The sequence below is a fragment of the Mytilus galloprovincialis genome, chromosome 5 (assembly GCF_965363235.1).
Source record: "Mytilus galloprovincialis chromosome 5, xbMytGall1.hap1.1, whole genome shotgun sequence".
Classification (NCBI taxonomy): domain Eukaryota; kingdom Metazoa; phylum Mollusca; class Bivalvia; order Mytilida; family Mytilidae; genus Mytilus; species Mytilus galloprovincialis.
Window position 1 is genome coordinate 95,090,881 of NC_134842.1, and position 22,301 is coordinate 95,113,181.

The window sequence follows — 22,301 nt, forward strand, 5'->3', positions numbered from 1 at the left end:
AGCAATGTTCCGTACGATAAATGAATCAATAAACAATAAGTGGGCTATATCTATCTACATCGTAATATTAGTCATAATGCAGTTAGTTTTCTTTATCAAAACAACAAACCAAAAAAAAAAACCAAGCTTAGTATCCCTTTTTTAATTACAACATAATAAATACTTTATATTTGTAAGTTTGAATGCTGTATAGGAATTACATGTATCACACTAAATCAGTTGTAGTTACACAAAAGAATGAGCGTATAAACATCGAATGCTTCAAAATATTTGTTTGTTTCTTTTAGAAGAGTATATTGTACAAATTCATCAACTTGAAACATCATAAAGAAATGCCTCATTTAATTGGTTCGAAATCAGTAACGTGTTACTCTTTCGATCATAGAACAAAGCGTGTGGTATTTTAAGACCATCTTTCTCTGACAGCAAGATTGTGCGGTTGTTTCCATCTGGTGAAATGACAACGACATTGTGGGATTTACCGCCTGATACGTAAACACGTCCGTAATTGTCTACCGTAACACCTCGTACATATGTAAGAAATTCTGCACCTTCTGTTTTCCATTTAAGTTTCCCCTGAAGATCACAACATGTTACTGAATTATCATCGTTTACATAATAAAGTTGATCTGACCAAATTGCAATGCTGCTATTTGAAGGCAAGAGAACGTCAACTAAATGTTTCACTGACTCGTCATATAAATTTACAACACATAATCCAAGGCTATTTCCATTATAGAACAATTGGCCATCCCTGTGAACTATTCCATAAGTCCATGACCCGACTTCAAATGATTTTTCGGTTTTTCTGTTCTTTATATCGATTATCGTGATAGACATGTCCGTACCAGATGTAACGACAAGTTTTTGACTGTCCTCTATATAGTGTATATGAGATGTTTGCGATCCTGTATGTAATGTAAAATCTAACGACCCATCAGGTTTGATTACGTAGATTTTGTTACTTCTGTAGCAGGAAAAAATCATACTGCCATCAGGTAGTAAAGAGCAATCAGCGATATCTGTCCCATAAGTTTTTACTGTCTGTCTTAAAGTAAGTTTAAGATCATCAATAGTAGGGACAAGCATAATAGGCACCATTATCTGTGCTTGTTTGTTCTTCCTACTTGTAAGTGTTATATCACTTGTACTGGTATCCAAAATGCAAGATAATGGTTCCAATCTTGCTTAGAGCGGTAGGTAGATTTTCGAAAACTTTTTCTTTTTCAAAAGAAAGGGTTACATTGTTCATATTATTTTCTTTCAACAAGGATTGTAGGAATAGTTCATTTTTTGTTACGTCTTGTTGGATGTGTTTCATAGCCAAGAATGTCTGGAGGTCTGAGGCATGTCGTTTTATTTTAACTAAATTGGTCTGGCATTCTGTAATCTCCATTTCTTTCTCTTGTATGGATGATATTAAACAGATAATATTCTTGTTTTCCCTTTCCTCAGCGGTATACAACTCTTTCATCAGACTTTCCTGCAGTTGATCGAGATGATCGTTAATCAATATTCGTGTCTCCTTAATCTCCTTTTCAATTTTGGTCTTGTTATCCTTAAGACATGTAATGTTGTCTTGCCGACCTTTTCTTATTCTCTGTAAATTTTCCGAAACCTCAACAAGCATGTGTTCCATCTCTAAGAATGCATTTGAAGACTTAACATTTTGAATGACGTCATCTATTGCGATCAACTCACCGCATTGATCATGCGTTTCAACAACACATCGTCTACAGCAAGGACTATCGTGTTTCTTACAAAATATTTGGTATTTTTCATTGTGCTTTTGACAAGTTTGAGTAATGTTTAGTATATTGGAAGGAAGCTTCTGGTACTCGGAGATTGGAACAAGTATATGGTCTCTGGTCGCCTTAGAAGCTGCATGATGCACTTTACACTCTTCACAAAGTCCTTCATCGCATTCTGAACACCACGACGCCGAGGGTTTTTTTATGTTGCGGTATTCACATACTCCACACGCAGAAAAATTTGATTTCACGTTTATAACAAAACGTAGCTTAAATATTTTGTATATATTAAATTGCTTATTTGAATTGTTGCATATTTTCATTTAATCATTCAGTAGAGTTAAGTCGATTTTCCCAAAGGTATGGTAGCCCGTTTTATAATTTGAGTTCGAAATAGTCATAAATATTTTAATTCGTTATCACAAATTACAAATAATTGTAATAACGAATTTAATTCGTAATAACGAATTACAAAATCTTTTTTAACGATTTCCCCAAATGTGTTATCACAAATATAACTATTTGAATTCGAGATTTCGAATTCAAATTAAATTTTAGGAGATCCTAAATGGGCTTCCATAAAAAAGAGATACTAACAATCGAAATCTATTATTTTCATTTTTTAAGCAAATCTTTCATATACAATTTTAAACATTAAACAATAATTGTAAAAGTGAGGTAAATGACAAATATATCTTAAAAACAAAAAAAGTTCCTTACTGAATTGATCATTTAAAATTTTAATTAAGACGTTTAAAATGAAACAATAATATAAAAAAGATGTAAGTCCTAAATATCTATAGCAATATATACCTTTCACAAAACTTAACTTTTTCTAGAACACTAGGCTAAGATAAATAAGCATGTAACAATATAATAAGCTAAATAAGCATGTAACAATATAATGGACATTTCTTTTTTTTTTTTAAATCAGCCACCTTGCCATTTGGCATGATTGAGGCATATGAAAGAGTTAATCACTTCTCATTTGACTTGTCGAAAGAATAACTAATTTTCATAAATAAAGGGCAGTCATATACATGCTATATGTACTGTATAAAAACCGCACCCAAATACTCAAAACGAAGTCGAGAAATGTAATATACGCATACACTTCGACAAAGTAGAATTTGTCACAGCGGTACTGCGGATGAAATTGATGATGCAGGAGTCTTAAAGTTATCTAAAAAAAATATGCACATCCAATAAATAAAGTCAAATAAGAAATAGCATATTGGATGTAATCATTTTTTTCTTTGATTTCAAGTCTAACTTATGTTTATAAACTGAAATGGTTATGAAATTGTTAAATAATGTTTTTCAAACAAATAAGATAATAGAAAAACCATGTAGTCCTTAGGGGTTGATGTTTTGTTCTTGTTGTTAAATCGCGAACTTATTTGTCAAGGACTATGCATTTTTATTTCGATTAAATGGCAAAATATATAAATCCGAAGAAAATTGTTTTTCTTTTGCCTGATGACAATGTTTTATTCTGAAAATTCAACATGTTAAACAAATTGAAAATTATTCAAAATGTTATAAAAAAAACACATTAGTTTTGCTGTATTAAGTCTCATTTATGTTGTAAGTTCTCATTGATTCTGTGTTATAACTAAAATAAAGTTTTATTAATATCATATTCGATTGAACGCATGAAGAATGTTGTTATGTAGATTTATGCGTTGTATAGCACATTTTTAGTTTTGCATTCTGTAGGTCAAATAGTAGATTCATACTTCTAATCTACTTCTATTGATTAAACTTGGTACACATAAAGACACTTTAAAAATTATTTCAGCAAATAGTATTTAACAAAACGTCATAATTTGCACAAATGTACGCTGACAAAATGTCATTCTCAATTTTGTTTCTATTTGATATAGGACTACTTTGACGAATGTCTGAATTTGATTAACATAACAGAGAATAAATCACAACTACAACATGAATTTATATAAATAAGAAAAACAAAGCTCCAATGTCCCCGCGTTCAAATTATTTTATCTACCCAAGGTACAACATGTACAAGGACAAAAAAATAAGACATCAATTTTCTTATATTTTTTTTATAATCTTTAGATCAATACCTTAGACAAATTAAAGTTTTAGAGCATATGCAATTTGATTTCCATGATAATTTCATATTTACAAGGGACATAACACTATAAAAATATTTGATCAGAACTAATTTTTGAAAATGTCCAAGGCTTTTTTGAAAATGTTCAAGACATTGCTGATATAAAATCAAGACCGGACAGACAGATTTACAGACGAACGAACAGACGGACGGACGGACGGTTGACCTGTATTTCTATGTTACACGCATTCCGTTGCTGGGGGAACAAAAAAGGAAAATAATGTGCAAAAAAATATATATTTTAACCAAACAACTACGAGACCTTTATTTGATCAGTACAATAATTTATTATGATTGTATTATATTACAATGTTTTACAGAACGAATATTTCATGCCAGAACTTCCTGTACTTATGCTTTCTTTTATTGTTTTATCAGAAAGAAACCAATCTGCATTTTGGTTGATTTATTGTCAATTATTATATGCCAGGTAGCATATATCCCCCATTCAAAACGATAACATTGGGGTTGAATATGTTTCATATTGTAATCATACTTTATCAGATTACAAACAAGTTCAAAGTAAATGGAAAACGAAAGTAGAATAAGTGAATGAATGATTAACAATATTTCTAGCCTAGTATTTCAAAAATTGTATTTGATCAAATGTGGTAAACACGAGTCAATTACACATCAAGAGTATTATTTGTAAGTGTTTTAAATGATGAAAACCAATATTATACCTGAGATAAACCAAATCAGTACACCTAGCAGCGTCAGATAATTTGTCATGTGACCAATACATGCAATATACGTCATAGATTATTTATAAATTAAACGCGGTTTATTTAAATACATTATTTACTTACGGGAACAAACATGTTTTGCAATTCTGTTTTGTGTGTTTATCATTTTGTCAATAGTTCTTTATTTCTTTTCTTATTTTAACACCACAATCTCAATTCTCTATATGTTTTGCCCGTTATTCTTGGCCTTTAATTCTGTACTATATGTTTTAAATTCTGTACTATATGTTTTAAATTCTGTACTATATGTGTTTAATTCTGTCCTTTATGTTTTTAATTTTGTACTATATGTTTTTAATTCTGTACTTTTCTGGGCGACAGGAGGATTTGTTTTGGAACGGTTATTTAATTTTCGAAAACGTCAAAGTTAGAGGACAGATATTTATTTTTCGCACTGTTGGAGCAAGATGTGTCATTTTGCTTTAAAAAAAAAAAGGGACTTATAATTTATTTTCACAACTATATTTATAAAATTTGAAAACATTCAATTTTGCAATTCATTTTTTTAATCTTGCATAGAATAAAATAATACATGTATAGGGAAGTCATAATCATAATTAAATAACCATTTAATCAGAATTAATCATTATCCTCTGCGGAAATAAATCTTCTGAATTCCAAACTGCATATATCATGTATACATGTATTGCATACATACACGGTATTAAAGTTTTGGCTGTAACCAGAAAGTATTGTCAAACATTTTTTGCCAAGCGGAGCGAGTCTATAACAATGTACAAAGGGTTTGGGATCCGATAAAGGCCCCAAGAATCTTTAAAACTAATAAAGCAAAATCATGCTTTCCTGGCGTTTACCAGACCCTTTCTTAATCTAAAAACGTATGTTCTGTTTTGATAAGTTTTGACATTATTTTGGTCTCAAAGCAAAATGTATAGATTCAGTCTAAAACTTTAGTTTTAAGGGACAACATCAAAAGACAAATACAACATGTATGTAGGATTAAGCAAAAATGTAGTTCACATATTAGTTAAGTAACTATGCGGTTGCTGTTTAGCTAAAAAGTCTTAAATAAAATGAAACTCATGATCAAGTTTAAAACACAATTACTAAATAACAAAAAGAATGCAACGAATGCTACGTTCAAGAACAGAAATTGTTTCTTGCAAGACACTCTCCTCGAAAACAATTTGATATGAAGACAAGCTTATCGTTTTGAAATTTCCTACATGAGGCACATGTATTTTCAGTACATTGAAAATAGGATTATTTATTTTCTAATTACCACAGAACAAACTATTTATTTCCGTGATTATCAAGGCTGAGTTATTTATTTTCAAAATCCTCCTTACCCCCTCTCCTCCCAGAATATCAAATGGTCTTCCTCTAAACTAGCAACAGAGATGTTTTTGTATTATAATTACATTAGATGTATGTTTCATTATAATACGTTATTCTGATTGGGCAACTGCACATCTCGTGCTATTCCTGAAACAATTGTATTAGACAATAACATTTATCATTCATGATGACACGAGGTCCCACAATAAAGTGCACATGTAAATTAAATGAAAACTTGATAAAAATCGTGTTTTCATGATTCTAGCTAAAAAAATGTAATTATAAGTATTGAATGCTTCTTTTTGTAACTTTATAGGGTTGTAAAAGCATTGACCGTGCGCACATTTTTAGTATGAAGCGCTTCCGCGCTTCATACAAAATGTACTTCGGTCAACGCTTTTACACCCCAATAAATTTACAAAAAGCAGCATTCAATTCTTAAAAAATATTCCCAATATGTAAGCTATATATTTAGTGCTTTCATTAATCTGAAGACATGTGTCCGTGATTGATTTAACGATTTTAATTAAAAGAATTTGTAAATGATTGAGGTAACATTCCGATCGATACAATAGGCGTTTGAGAGTGGATCTACTATTGGTTTTTACATTTTCTGACATTTTTAGAAAAGGATCCCATGACTATTACTTAGTACATTTCATACCATATTCTCGCTTGATAACTCCTTAGGCTGACATTGGACAATCAAGCAATAACGGTCACAAGAATGTAAAAAGGTATTATATCTGGTATCCTAGTACCAAGTAGCAGATTTGTTATAAGTTTGAAACAATGTTATATGTTTCTGCAGTTTTTCATTTGATTGACAATTTATTGATAACAATGAGATATATCATATCAGTAACTCGATTGATTGATCGTCGCTTTCTTTTACTTCCAGTAGCAAATATTTTATACATTTTCATGAAAAACACAAATACATAGTAACAATTAAAAAGTCAATTGTTCATGAACAATTGAAAGGTCTTTCCTTTTTTCTTTTATTTATTGCCTTCTTAGTTAAAAAAATATATGGTTTTTAAGGACTTTTATGTTCATAACAAGTGGTTGCTAAGGACAAAAATCATTCCTAAGGATAAAAATATTACTACCAGTATTAAAAATGTCATATGTACTATTCACAGTATTTAAAGATAAACAAAATAAGTGATTACTTAGGACTTATATGTCATTGCTAGGGACAAAAATGTCATTTCCAGTATAAAACATTTCCTATTTATATTATTCATAGCCTTCTAAGTTCAAAAATATATGGTTGCTAAGGTGTTTTATGTCGTTTCTAGGAACTTGACCTCTGACCTTGACCTAACTCTGTAGATCTTATTATGCTGAACATTTTTGCAATTCAAAGTTTCTTTCTATCTCAAACCACTTTTGAGTTATAAGCAAACAATCATCATTTCGGACCCCAAAAACAGTTTTGGTGCCCTAGTTCCATAAAAGTTTGTCCAATAATTATGAACCCACATAACAAATTTAGATCTCGACAAGACACACATTTTCGCCGATATATTTTATCAGCCATCTTTTACGGTTATTGAGTAATGTCGATAACAAGCTAAAGTCAAAATCTAGGTCATGACCTTGATCTTTGAACTTAGGTCATTTTCATGGTCACGTTAATTGATGATCATTGGTGATAATTCTAGGTGGCTACAACTAACGGTTTTGGAGTTTTAGTGGCCAACTGAAATTTGTTAATTTTCAAAGGGGCATAACCCTACCAATGAGTCGTTGGATCTTTTCGATCAAATGTAACGAAGGACCAGGGTCTGTTCCTGAACAAATTCCACCCTTTGTTTTTTTATATTTATTATGGTTATGGAGTTAGAATGATAACAAGGTTTTCTCTGTTAGGGGAGATAACTGCTATAAAGGAAATGTTTCGAATTGGACTTCGAGTTTGAGTCACATTTAAAGTGCCCTCAACACAAGATAGCTTTTGGTCAACCGATACTAGATACCTGATATCATTTCAACATGTCGCGTACTTTTTTTGGGAAGTTTCGTTGAAGTTTGGCGGAAAGAATATTTATAATAATTAAAAACCAATTGTTCTCTTTGAAGGTCTTTCCACCAAAACAATGTATTTTAATATGAAAGTTGTGAAATTAGTTTTAAATGTCATTTCAATCGTCAAATGATAGATTATTGTACGCTGATTCCAAAAATATATGTTTTTTTTTACAATGTTTTTTAAATTAAAAAGGGAGATAATTTGTTACTTCCGGTTTGAAAAATGTTACTTCCGATAATATTTGAATATTTACTTGACACTGATTCCAAAAATATCTGGTTCTATATACTTTTATATTATCAAAGTACAAAAAATAGCTACTTCCGGTTTACACAGGGTCACTTCCGGTTGTTTTTCAGGGTCAAATGGTTTGATACCTTTTGCCAAAAGTCTCATGGCTTTATCATGTATACATATGAGGTAAAAGCAAAGGTCAAAATCTAGAACATCAAATTAAGGTATGTCCTTGAGGTCAATTTCAAGGTTATAAACCAAGGACCTCAAATCAAAAGACCGTATGTCTTAATTATATTTGGTTAATGAGTTATATCACCATACGCTTATTTTTAAATACAAGAGGGGAGAAAACTCCTTTTAACGTTCAACGTACCCTTGCAATCAATATTTACATGTTACGACATGTCGCAACTAACAATTTAGTAAAAAAAAATTGTTGTTATCTCATACAGTTTTTGGAAATAAGTGAAAATAAGCCGAATTCAAAAATAAGAATATGACCTTGACCTTTGACCTTGACCTAATTTCCATTTTTTGCATCAAGGACCTGAAATCAAAACATCCTAGGTCTCTATCGCATAGGGTTTACAAGATAGAAATGCATATCACTTATATCAAATGCATCAGGGGAAATAACTCTCATATGGAGCGTTCATATCGCTTCGGTCAAAATAGGACAAATCATGCGAAGGATATAATGAGCAATTTTATAAAATAAATTTGTCGTAATCTTTGACGGTTGCGAAGGAGAGGAGTCGTGGACACATGGAAATCAGTGTTTGGGGAGATAACTCCTACAAAGAAAAGTATTCGGTTATGCAGGGTAAATTTGAAAAGCGCATAAACTGTTCGATATCATATACCAAATATCTAAGCGACATATTGTGAAACAAATATTTATTGCAAGAACAAAATTAGGTGGAAGAAATAAAAAAAAAATAAAAACCAATTGTTCAGAGAACAATTGAAGGTCTTTCCACCAAAAACAATGTGTTTTAATATGAAAGTGGTAAAATTAAGTTTAAAATGTCTTTTCAATCGTTAAATGATAGCTAATTGTACGATGATTCCAAAAATATATGGTTTCTATTCTTTTTTTTTTAAATAAGGGAGATGATTTGTTTCTTCCGGTTTGAAAAATGTTACTTCCGATAATATTTACAAATTTTCTTGACACTGATTCCAAAAATATCTGGTTCTATATACTTTTATATTTATAAAGTACCAAAAAAGCTACTTCTGGTTTACACAAGGTCACTTCCGGTTGTTTTTCTTTTCAAGGTTAAATGGTTTGATACCTTTTGCCAAAAGTCTCATGGCTTTATCATGTATACATGTGAGGTAAAAGCAAAGGTCAAAATCTAGAACGTCAAATTTTGCTATGACCTTGAGATCGATTTCAAGGTCATAAACCAAGGACATCAAATCAAAAGACCATAGGTCTTAATTATATTTTGTTAATCAGTTATATCACCATACTCGTATTTTTAAAAACAAGAGGGGAGAAAACTCACATTTACATTCAACGTACCCTTGCAATCAAAATTTACTTGTTACAACATGTCGCAACTAACAATTTAAAAAAAAATATTTGTCGATATCTTATACGGTTTCTGGAAATGAGTGGAAATAAGCCAAATTCAAAAACCAGAATATGACCTTGACCTTTGACCTTGACCTTATTTTCATTTTTTTGGACCAAGGACCTCAAGTCAAAAGATCCTAGGTCTCTATCACTTATGGTTCACAAGATAGAAATGCATATCACTTATATCATATGCAGAAGGAGAAATAACTATTATATGGAGCGTTCATATCGCTTCGGTCAAAATAGGACAAATCATGCGATGGATATAACAAGCATTTTTGTAAAATAAATTTGTCGTAATCTTTTACGGTTGCAAAGGAGTCGTGGACACAAGGAACACAGTGTTTGGGGAGATAACTCCTATAAAAAAAAGTATTCGTTTACGCAGGGTAAATTTGAAAAGCACATAAACTGTTCGATATCATATACCAAATATCTAAGCGACATATTGCGAAACAAATATTTATCGCAAGAACAAAATTAGTCGGAAGAAAAAAAAATAATAATCAGAAGAAAAACAATAGGTCTTTCCACAGAAAAGTGGAAAGACCTAATAATAATCAGAAGAAATACAGTCAGGTCTTTCCTTACAGAAAAAGGAAAGACCTTAATAAATTCAGTTAGATATATTCCGTAAGTCGCAAACACTTAAAATATATGACAAATCAAATGAAAAATTGACAATGCATTCAATTAGGTATATATTCTGTAAGTGGTACTTAGGGAAGCAGTGCTCGAACATGTTCAATTTGTCTTTTTGTATTCATTTCTAGCAAAATTCATGCATTGTCTTCTCAATATGCTTTGAGTAAATAATTTCCCCTACCTCACGCTACCCAGAAGATTGGGATAGTTTAAGAAAAACAGACAAAAACACAAAAAACCTAACACTGGATAATGATCCACGAAAATGAGGTTAAGGTCAATAAAAAAAACTGCAAGACTAAAATGTACATCATAAAATATTTTCATGCAATAAATATAGTTGACCTATTGTTTATAGTTTCAGAAAAAAAGACAAAAACTTAAAAAAAACTACGTTGACCAATGAACCATGCAAGTGATCGATGTCAAGGTCATATGGCAACTGCTAATTGGATATGTACACCTAAAAATCATTCCATTCACCAAATATAGAAGACACATTGCTAAGATAATCTGATACGTTGTTGCATGATCACGAAAACTTAACCTTGTTCACAAATCCTTGAAACATGGTCGAGGTCAAATGAAAACTGTCTGACGAAAATTTCGTAACATAAGGCATCAATATACAAAGTATGAAGCATCAATGTCTTGCACCTTCTAAACTATGAAGCTTTAAAGAAGCTAACTAACGCCGCAGTTTCATTTGCCGCCGCCGAATCACTATAGCTATGTCAAGCTGTTACCGACAGAAGTTGTTTTCTCGACAAAACACGTTAATACAAGCAAACAACAACAGAAATTTTGTAAACGTCTGATAACCAAAATGGAATTCGACTAATCCGAGAGGAAAACTATTTGAATTGTCGAAATAAACGGATTGTCGATGTTAAGCCTTAAACAATTAGCAAAACCGATACTACATAGCAAGTTATAAGAGATCAGAAACGACAAAATTGGAAACAATTGAAATAAAGTTCGAGTATATAAATTTTACTAGCATATTCAAATCAAACATGTCAACATCTACCAGTTTTTATTATAAAGGATTTATATATATTCACTGTATACAGCAATGTTAAGTTCACTATTAAATAAGTAAATAAACAATAAGAGCGATAAGATTAATCTACATTATGATACCATATACATTTTTTTGTACATTATTTCTTAATTATTTCGTGTTACTACTTTCTAATTGTAAATTAATGTAAGTTAGATTGCTATTGAGGAATTACATATATCACGACTAAATCAGGTGTAGTTACACTACAGTCTGCTCGTATAACCATCAAATGTACCATAATAAAACATATTTTATTTATTTTCCTTTTTAAAAAGTATATTGTACTAAGTCGCTAATTTGAAACATCATAAAGAAATACCTTATTTGTTTGGTTCGAAATCATTAACCTGTTATTTTTGCAATCAAAGAACAAGGCTTGTGGCCGTTTAAGACCATCTTTCCCTAACAGCAAAACTCTGTGTTTGTTTTCGTCTGGTGAAATTACAACGACATTGTTAAAATTAAAGCATGCTACGTAAACACGTCCGTAATTGTCTACCGTTATACCTCGTGCACTTCGAAGGCATGAAGCAAGTTTAAATTTCCATTTAAATGTCCCACAGCATGTTAAAGAATCATCACTGTTTACATAATAAAGTTGATTTGACCATATGGCAATGCTGCAATTCGAAGGCAAGGTATCATTGACTACCTGTGTCACTGAGTCGTCATCTAAACTTACAACAGATAAACCACTACTACATCCATTATAGATCAATTTCCCACCTGTGTGAACTATTCCATAAATCCATGACCAAACTCTAATCAATTTTTCAGTTTTTCTGTTTTTCATATTTATTATCGTGAATGACTTAGTATGCCAGATGTTACAACAAGTTTTTGACTCTCCTCTATATAGTGTATATGAGATGTTTACGATCCTGTCTGTAATGTAAAATCTAACGACCCGTCGGTTTTGATTACAAATATTTTATAACTTGCGTAGCAGGAAAAAATCATTCTGCCATCAGGTACTAAAGCGCAACCAGTGATGTTGTCTCCATAAGTTTTAACGGTCTGTGTTAAGGATAGTTTAAGATCATCAATTGTAGGAACATGTGTGGTAGGTATCATTATCTGTGCTTCTTTGTTCTTCCTGCTGGTGAATGTTGTATCACTTGACTTGGTATCTAAGATAATGGTTCCCATTTTCTTGAAAGCGGTAGGAAGAGTTTCCAAGGTGTTTTCTCTTTCAAAAGAAATACTAATTTTGTTCATATTGTCTTCTTTCAGTAAAGTTTCTAGAAATTTTTCATTGTTCATTACATCTTGTTGGATGTGTTTCATAGCCAAGAATGTCTGCAGGTCTGACGCATGTTGTTTTATTTTTATCTAAATTGATTTTGCATTCTGTAATCTCTCTTTCTTTCTCTTGTACTGATGATATTAGACAGCTGATTTTCTTGTTTTCCTTTTCCTCAGCGGCATACAACTCTTTCATCAGACTTTTCTGCAATTTATCGAGATGATCGTTAATCAATTTTCGGGTCTCCTTTATCTCTAACTCAATTCTTGTCTTGTTCTTCTTTAGACTTTTTAGGTTGTCTTGCCGATCTTTTCTTATTCTCTGTAGATTTTATAAAAGTTCAGCTAACACTTGTTCCATTTCCAAGAATGTATTCGATGATTTAACATTGCTTATGACGTCATCTATCGCGTTCAACTCTCTGCAATCGTCATGTGTTCTCCTCTTGTATTCGTTTCCCTCGGTTTTGGTTTGTTAAACCCGATTTTGTTTTTTGTCCATGGATTTATGAGTTTGAACAGCGGTATACTACTGTTGCCTTTATTTTATATCACATCTAAATAGACGCATGTCATGAAGAACCATGCATTACCGAGTATTATTAAACTATGAGGATGTGGTTTGATTGTTAATGAGACAACTATCAAAAGAGACAAAATGGCAAAAATAAAAGCAACTTTAGGTCATTATTAGACCTTCAACAATGAACAAGACCTACACTGCATAGCCAGTTATTAAAGGTCCTTCATGACAAAATGGGAAACAATTGAGGTACAGTTCGAGTAGACAAATTTTATTAGCCTACTCAAGTTCCTATGTTAAGAAGTTCATCAGTTTTTATGTTAAAGGCTTTATGACCATACACTGTAATTTAGCAATGTTCAGTATACTAATGACATCACATAGCAAATACAAAACAGAACCAGATGCTCCGCAGGGCATAGCTTTATACGACTGCAGAGGTCGAACCCTGAACGGTTGGGGCTAGTATGGACACAACATTCAATCTGGATACAGCTTTGAATTTGGATTGTGATTAAATAGTTGACACATGTGGTCTAATGAACGTAACATTTTTTTTTTTTGCTTTTGCTTTTCACTATGCTTTTGCTTTTCACTATGCTGTTGAATATTAATTCTGTCAACAAAAATATTTGAAGAAATTTTCTTTTTGAATTTCTGAAATCTGAAATGAGAAAAATTTAACCCTCCCCAAATTTTTTTGCACCCCCCCCCCCCCCCCCCCCCCATTTCCCTTAATTTCTAAATTTCAAATTTCTAATGGAGTTTGCAACAATAACTACTCATTTAAATACAACATAAAATATTAAAATATAAAATGTCATTCAGTCATGGTTAAAATTAATATTAACTAATAGTAACTTCTAAAAAAATAATTGGGGAATGTGTCCAATAGGACACAGATGATGCCCCCCTAGCATATAACGTTATAAACGGACATAACTCAAGATCTGTAAAAGTGAAGCTGCCAAAAATTGAACTTAAACTTAGTTTAGAGATCATAAGCATTATATACACATTTCATTAAATTTAGTTGAGACAAACTTAAGTTAAGAGAACAAAAACTAAAAATTCTTCAATTCTTCCATTTGTAAAGGGGCATAAACCTAAAATGTAAATCAAAGTGCTTGTAATCACTGAATGGTAAAGACTGTTTTAATTATTAGTTGGTAGTAAAGCGAATATTGCATTGTATATTGTATATAGCATATATTTAAGTTTATTCAACTACTATTCTGGACAAAGAAAGATAACATCATTTTTCAAAGATTTTATAAAGCATCGGTCTTAGGTGATTAAACAACCATTTTGGAAAAAGAAAGATAACTCTAATTTATTGTCTTGAAACTACAAAAATGGTTGTTTTCGGACCCTTTTTGGCCCTGTATTCCTAGACTGTTTGCCCTATAACCCACAAAATATATCCCAACTTCCTACTTATGGTTTTAAACATTGTGGTAAAATTTCAGAACAGTTGAAATACTCATACACAACTTTTTGTACTGACACTAGATAAATGCTTGTTTTGGGCCCCTTTGCGCTCCTAATTCTTAAACCGTAGGGACCATAACCCCCAAAATCCCAAGCTTTCTTTTGTGGTTATAAACATTGATATCTATTTACTAGTACTTATTTTAAAGTTATTATCTGGAAACCATCTGTCTTCGGACGAAGACGACGACGACGACGTGATACCAATATACGACCGCAAAAGTTGTTGCGGTCGTATAAAAATTGATCTAAGAAACAAACTGAAATAAAACCAATCTTAAATCTTTGTTATATTATAGTTCGTTTCTGTGTGTGTTACATTTTAACGTTGTGTTTTCGTTGTGTCGTTTGTTTTCTCTTATTTTTGAGTGTCAATTCACATTACTACATTTGTATAAGACGTGTCGCGGTACTTATCTATCCCAAATTCATGTATTTGGTTTTGATGTTATATTTGTTATTCTCATAGGATTTTGTCTAATGCTTAGTCCGTTTCTGTGTCTGTTACATTTTAATGTTGTGTCGTTGTTCTCCTCTAATTATATTTAATGCGTTTCCCTTAGTTTTAGTTTGTTACCCCGATTTTGTTTTTTGTCTATGGATTTATGAGTTTTGAACAGCGGTATACTACTGTTGCCTTTATTTAAAAGAAGAATTAAAATTATTTGATTGCTTTGTAAGATTTACATGTTTAACGACTTAATCATGTTTAATTAACAGTAACAGACTACAAAAGTTTTTTTTTGTGTTCCTTTAAATATAGTATAACATGCCAAATCATCAATTTGAAACATCATAAAGAAATGCTAACCGGTTTTTGTTTGAAATAAGTAACTTTTTGTTCCTTCGATCAAAGAACAGAGATTGTGGCCCATTAAGACCATCTTCCTCTGACAGCAGTTGTCTGTGTTTGTTTCCGTCTGGTGAAATGACAACCACATTGTGTGAACTACAGTCTGATACGTAAACACGTCCGTTATTGTCTACTGTAATACCCTGTGCACATGAAAGCATTGCTGCAAGTTCAATTGTCCATTTTAATGTCCCTAGCAGATCACAACATGTTACAGAATTATTATGATTTATATAATATAGTTGGTCTGACCACATTGCAATGCTGTTATTTGAAGGCAAGTCAACGTTAACTAGCTGAGTCACTGAGTCGTCATCTAAACTTACAACACATAATCCACGTGTACCTCCATTATAGAACAATTTCCCATCTTTGTGAACTATTCCATAAATCCAAGACCCGACTTGAATCGATTTTTCAGTATTTTTGTTCTTTATATCGATTATCGTGATAGACGTGTCCGTGCCAGATGTTACGACAAGTTTCTGACTGTCCTCTATATAGTGTATATGAAAAATAAACAATCCAGTCTCTAATGTAAAATCCAACGAACCATCGGTTTTGATTATGTAGATTTTTCTACTTTTGAAGCATGAAAAAATCATTCTGCCATCAGGTAGTATGAAGCAATCAACAATATATGTTCCATTTGTTTCCACGGTCTGTCTTAGAGTTAGTTTGAGATCATCAATGCTAGGTACATGTAAGTTAGACACAATTATCTGTGCTTGTTTGTTTTTCCGTTTTGTTAATGTTGTATCACTTGGATTGGTATCTAAGATAATGGTTCCCATCTTGTGTAGAGCGGTAGGTAGAGTTTTCAAAGTGTTTTCTTTTTCAAAAGAAATAATAACATGGTTCATATTGTCTTCTTTCAACAAGGATTCTATGAATTGTTCGTTGTTTTTTACATCTTGTTGGATGTGTTTCATAGCCACGAATGTCTGGAGGTCTGAAGCATGCTGTTTTATTTTATCGAAATTTGTCTGGCATTCTGTTATCTCCCTTTCTTTCTCTTGTACGGATGATATTAAACAGCTGATTTTCTTGTTTTCCTTTTCCTCAGCGGCATACAACTCTTTCATCAGGCTTTCCTGCAATTTATCGAGATGATCGTTAATCAATATTCGGGTCTTCTTTATCTCTAATTCAATTCTGGTCCTGTTCTCCTTAAGACTTTTTAGGTTGTCTTGCCTATCTTTTCTTATTCTCTGTAAATTTTCTAAAAGTTCATCGAAGACTTGTTCCATATCCAAGAATGCATTTGATGATTTAACATTTCTAATGACGTCCTCTATCGCGTTCAATTCACCGCATTGATCATGCGTTTCAATAACACATCGTCTACAGCAAGAACTGTCGTGTTTCTTACAAAATATTTGGTATTTTCCATTGTGCTTAGGACAAGTTTGAGTAATATCCAGTATATTGGTAGGTAGTTTCTGGTACTCGGAGATTGAAACACAACTATGGTCTCTGGAAACCTTTGAAGCTGCATGATGCTCTTTACACTCCTCGCAAAGTCCTTCGTCGCATTCCAAACACCAGACTACCGAGGGTTTGTTGATGTTGCGGTATTCGCATACTCCACATACGGTCAACTTACTCGACATGCTACAAAACAGAAGAGTGATTAGTTTGATTTCATGTTAAATAGCTTTCATTTTGTTTTTATAATAATCAATAAAGGCATATAGTTGTCTTGTCAATAATTAGCCCTAGATATCACTTTTTTTTCCAACTTCAAGCTAAATATTATTTAGATTGAGGGGGAGGGGGAGGGGAATTAAAGATTTAGTTGTCCAACTCGTGTTGTTAAAATAACACTTAATTAATTTGATTTATATATAAATGGTTTTATGTATACCTCCCTGGTTTGTGATCGTTCTTAATGAAGGTACAAAATGTACATGCGCAAAGAGAATCAAATGCACGAAATTTGTAATTTTCATTTTAAAGAAATCTTTCATGCAAATATATTAACACACTATACAATTCTTGAGACTGCGAGGTTATTGACAAATGTATCTTGAATTAAAAAGAAACATTTTAAAAGACGCTCCTTACTTGTATGTTACTTTGAAATATTGATTAAGACGTATATTTTGAAATAAACAATGAAACAATGAAACAATAATATCAAATAATGGAAAATCCTAAATTCTATAGCAATAGATATTTTTCACGAAAATGAATTATCTAGAACAATACTCTCCAAATGCTAATGATTATGTAACAATAAATTTTTCTCCTAAATTACAAAGGAGTAGGGACATTAAGGCCCTTATTTGGTCCAAAACATTACTGCAAATTTAAAAGTTATCATACATATTTGTAAATTACTGAAAAGTATTTAAGGTACAAGGTATTCAGAAAAACAAAGCGATTTTGGGCATAGAACAAGTTCCTATGGCAACAAATCATGAACTGATTTGCATATTTTGTAAAATTTTGTGATTTTCCTTGTTTTTCATCAATTTTTTAAGTATATTTCAGATTGAAAAAGTATGTCCGCACCCAAGAAACAATTTTATATTTGGTGAGATTTTGTCAATAGTTATAAATAAGGTTCTGTTAAATTATTTGATTGTTTCTTGGCTGCGCACGATGTTTCCACAACAGAAATAAAGAAAGAAAACTGCCTTAATTCTGTATTTTCATCGTTTTTATGAAAATATTTCATATTATGACGTAATAGTGACGTCATCACATAAAAATCTAAATATTTCGTGACCCTATGAATCTCTAAAGATTATGTGCCATTTTGAAAATTATATCAAACATTGTATCTTCTTGGGCCAAAACCAGGCCTTAATGCCCCTACTCAAGCTTGACATTTAAACATATGAGACAGTAAATCAACTCCCATTCGCTTTGTCTAAGGAAGTACTAACTTACATGGATGGCGGTCATACATCTATGATGTCACACATCTACGATGTAACAACAGCACCCCGATATTCCATTAACACATTTAAAAATGAAAATAAAGGAGTTCTAACAACAGAACTCATCACAGCGTGTGTGAAATTGATGATTAAATTGAATTAAAATTACCTACTTAATGTACATGTAATACATAAAGAAAATAAGAAATTGGATGATATTGGATGTAATAAACTTTCCATTTATTATAAGCCTTACTTAAGTCCAGTTTATAAACTGAAATGATTTCAACTTGTTTCAGTATCAAAAGTGACCATTACTTCTTAACATTCAAAGTATATAAAACAGTCAGTTTAACCAGGGACTTTCTATACTAAGTAACTTAGTGACAGAATCAACGTGTTTACCAATCAACTGACCTACGATTTAAGTTATATAAATATTGTATACTTCAAAGGAAGGTGTCAAACGCAGAGCTGCGTTTGACTGAAAAATTAAAAAAAATGTTTTTAGCAGTTAAAGTACAAAAAATTGTTACATTGTATTTGCCGTTTTATAATCAATTTCTTTGATAATCGAAGTGCCGAATTATGTGTACCGTATTACATGCATGGCCGGGATCCCCACAAAAAAAATTACTTCGTAAATACATCTCATTCTGATTTTAGTGGTTTGTGGCGAACACAGTATATATAAAGTTTGGCACGATCTCCAAAAAACAAAAAAGTAAAAACAAATATTATGAAAGGACAACTGAAAATCACGGCGAAAAGTAGAACGTTTCGTTTGCAAAATCTAATACTAGTATCTAGTATTGGTCATGTGAGCTGATGTGATCTGTCGTGTCTCACTTTGTTTCCGTCGATCCGCAAGTCTATCTGTCAACTCTTTACATTTCCATCGTCCTAGCCAAGTTTGTTGGGGATGGTGTTATGGAGTGCTATAGTAATTCTTCAGTGAACCGATTTAATTTCACATAATTGAAACCATGATGAATGGCTAAGACACATTGACGATCTGCAAACAAGGGCTTCTTATTTTTGTGATGTTTCTGTTTTTCTGTTTATCACACTACCAGCACCAATGTCTTTCAAGGATTGGTTGACTGAGATATTTATTACCTGATATTGATATATAGAATATTTTAGAAGTGTTGGTGTCTTGATTGTAGATTGGTTTGCATAGGAACATAGAATCAAAATAAAATGTTCGCATAATCTTCAGCTTCTGTTTTGGGCTGCAGCTTTATAATTGTAGCTTTATAAACTCGATCATAGATATGCAATATGAATCTCTTACATGTAGTGCGTAAGTTATTGGTGTTAGGAGATTGTTGAAGATTTTTCGATTTTGTAGGAGACCTTGTCATCATAACTCAGAGGTTTTTCGTGGAACAGGAACACATTGTTTTACATCTGTCCGTCCATGATCTTTCAGTCAGTCACTAGTGATTGTAGATTGTTGTCAGGTTGGATTAAGTGTTTCTACTTGACTGCTGACTGTACCTCACAATAGTTCGAAATACCTACATTGCACCCCTTTAGAAGAATATTTCAAAAAAAATAATCTCAAAAAAAATTCGCCTCGCTCCGCTTGCCGGATATAAAAACATTACGCCCCCCCCCCCCCCCTTATCTAAAATTCTGGATCCGCTCCTGGTAACAGAGCAACTATTGTTGTTGTTACGCAAATTGTGAAATTCAATTTATGTGTCAAGGACAATGCATTTGTATTTCAATTAAATGGCAAAATGTCTAAATCAGAAAAATATTACCTGATAACAATGTTTTTTTTTCCTGAAAAGTTAACATTGTAAACAAATTGAAAATTATTCAAAAACATTCTAAAAAATAACAACATGAGAATCGCTCTATTGCATGTCTTTTGTCTCATTTACCCACTGCTGGTGGAGATTTATTTCCCCGAGGGTATCACCAGCCCAGTAGTCAGCACTTCTGTGTTGACTTGAGTTATCATTGATATGTTCATAATTATAAATTAACTGTTAACAAAACTTTAAATTTTTGAAAAACTAAGGCTTTTCTATCTGAGGAATAGATTACCTTAGCTGTATTTGGCAATACTTTTAGGAATTTTTGGTCCTCAATGCTCTTCAACTTCGTACTTTATTTGGCCTTTTATAACTTTTTGATTCGAGCGGCACTGATGAGTCTTTTGTAGACGAGACGCGTGTCTGACGTAAATATTAAATGTATTCCTGGTATCTATGATGAGTTTATTATGTTATTAGTGCCTCAATGAAACATATGCAGAATGTTGATATAAAAAAAAAGAATTGAACAAATGAAAGTATTCACAGTGCAATATAAAATAATTAATGTATCCAAGGGACATAACTCTTAAAAAAATAATTGATTTGATTTTCGAATTCGTCCAGGGCATTGCTGTTTTAAGATATAGATAAGATTCATAAAATATCTGATTAGAATTGACCGGATGGACAGATGCACAGACTAACGATCCGACGGACCGACGGACGGATGCCCGGTACTTCTATGTTCCAAGTATCGTTTCGGAAGGAACAAAAAAAGAAAACAAGTGACACAGAAATATATATTGTAACCAAACAACGACGAGACATTTAATTAATTATTATGATTGTATTATATTACAATATATAAAACAACCATCATTTCATGTCAGAACTTCTGTGCTAATACTTTCTTTTATTGTTTATCTAGAAAGTACTCGATCTGCATTTCGGTTGATTTATTGTAAACTGTTAAACGTCAGGAGGTTATCGCATTCAAATTAATAACATTGAGATTAAACATGTGTCTTATTGCAATCATACTTAATCAAACTACAAAGTGTTAAATGCAAACAGAAAACGAAAGTAGAATGAGAAAATCAACAATTTACAATAATTCTAGTATTTCAAATCTCTTATTTTGATAAAATGATGTAAATACGACCAAATTACACATCAACAGTATTTTTTGTAAGTGTTTTAAATGTAAAAATAATGTTATACCTGAGATTCAACAAATCAGTACATCTAGCAGCGGAAGATAATTTGTCATGTGACCGATATGAGTAATAGATTATTTATAAAATTATCGCGGTTTATTTAAAAGAACTAGTTACTTACGGAAACAAGAATGTTTTTAAAATTTATGTATGTTCCCTGACGAAAACATTTTTGACCGAAACGTGTATTGTTTCTATTGCTAAGCAACTGGCAATATATACACGTACAATGATCTGGAGTAGACAGAAATGATATAGGAGGGTATGGATGGTGTGTCTACGTTTCTTTTTTTTTCACTTTTCTAAATCTACTTTGCCTACTTTTCTTTTCTTTTTTTATTCACCCTACTACTCTCCTCTCTCATTTGTTTTGGAGGAGGGAGGGGGGTTCCTTATTTGTTGGGCTTTAATTCTGTACTATATTTTCAATTCTGTACTATTGTTTTAATTTTATTCCCTATTTTATAAACATCGTTCCGACCTTCATGTAAGAACCAATGGTACAAAAAACTAAATTACATGTATGGCTCCTATAAACTGTTTTCATGTTCTCTTCAGTTCTATAATCATGATAATTATCTAGCTTCATCCTTATTTGTTTTTATATTTGTGAAATGTAATGTTAAACTAACAACATATATGTCTTTGTGTTATATATGTGAGCTGTTCTGCCATCAGACTCGGATTCCTTGTTAACCGTGTTTTAATTTACTGTGCGTATTGCTGCGTGATTTGTTCTGCATTGTCTAGAGATATACGGGGATATTAAAGATTTCACAAAACATATTTAACACTGCTGCAT

At 31.9% G+C, this 22,301-nt stretch overlaps 1 protein-coding gene across 1 annotated transcript; it reads right to left on the reverse strand.

The window, feature by feature from the left end:
* Positions 1-15,507: 15,507 nt before the first annotated feature.
* Positions 15,508-21,540, reverse strand: LOC143074853 (uncharacterized). The gene is made up of 2 exons (XM_076250087.1): positions 21,504-21,540; positions 15,508-17,236 (listed from the first exon to the last, which is right to left on the reverse strand). The coding sequence occupies exon 2, from the start codon at positions 17,233-17,235 to the stop codon at positions 15,550-15,552; it is 1,686 nt and encodes a 561-aa protein (XP_076106202.1). The 5' UTR covers position 17,236; positions 21,504-21,540; the 3' UTR covers positions 15,508-15,549.
* Between the last annotated feature and the right edge of the window lie 761 nt (positions 21,541-22,301).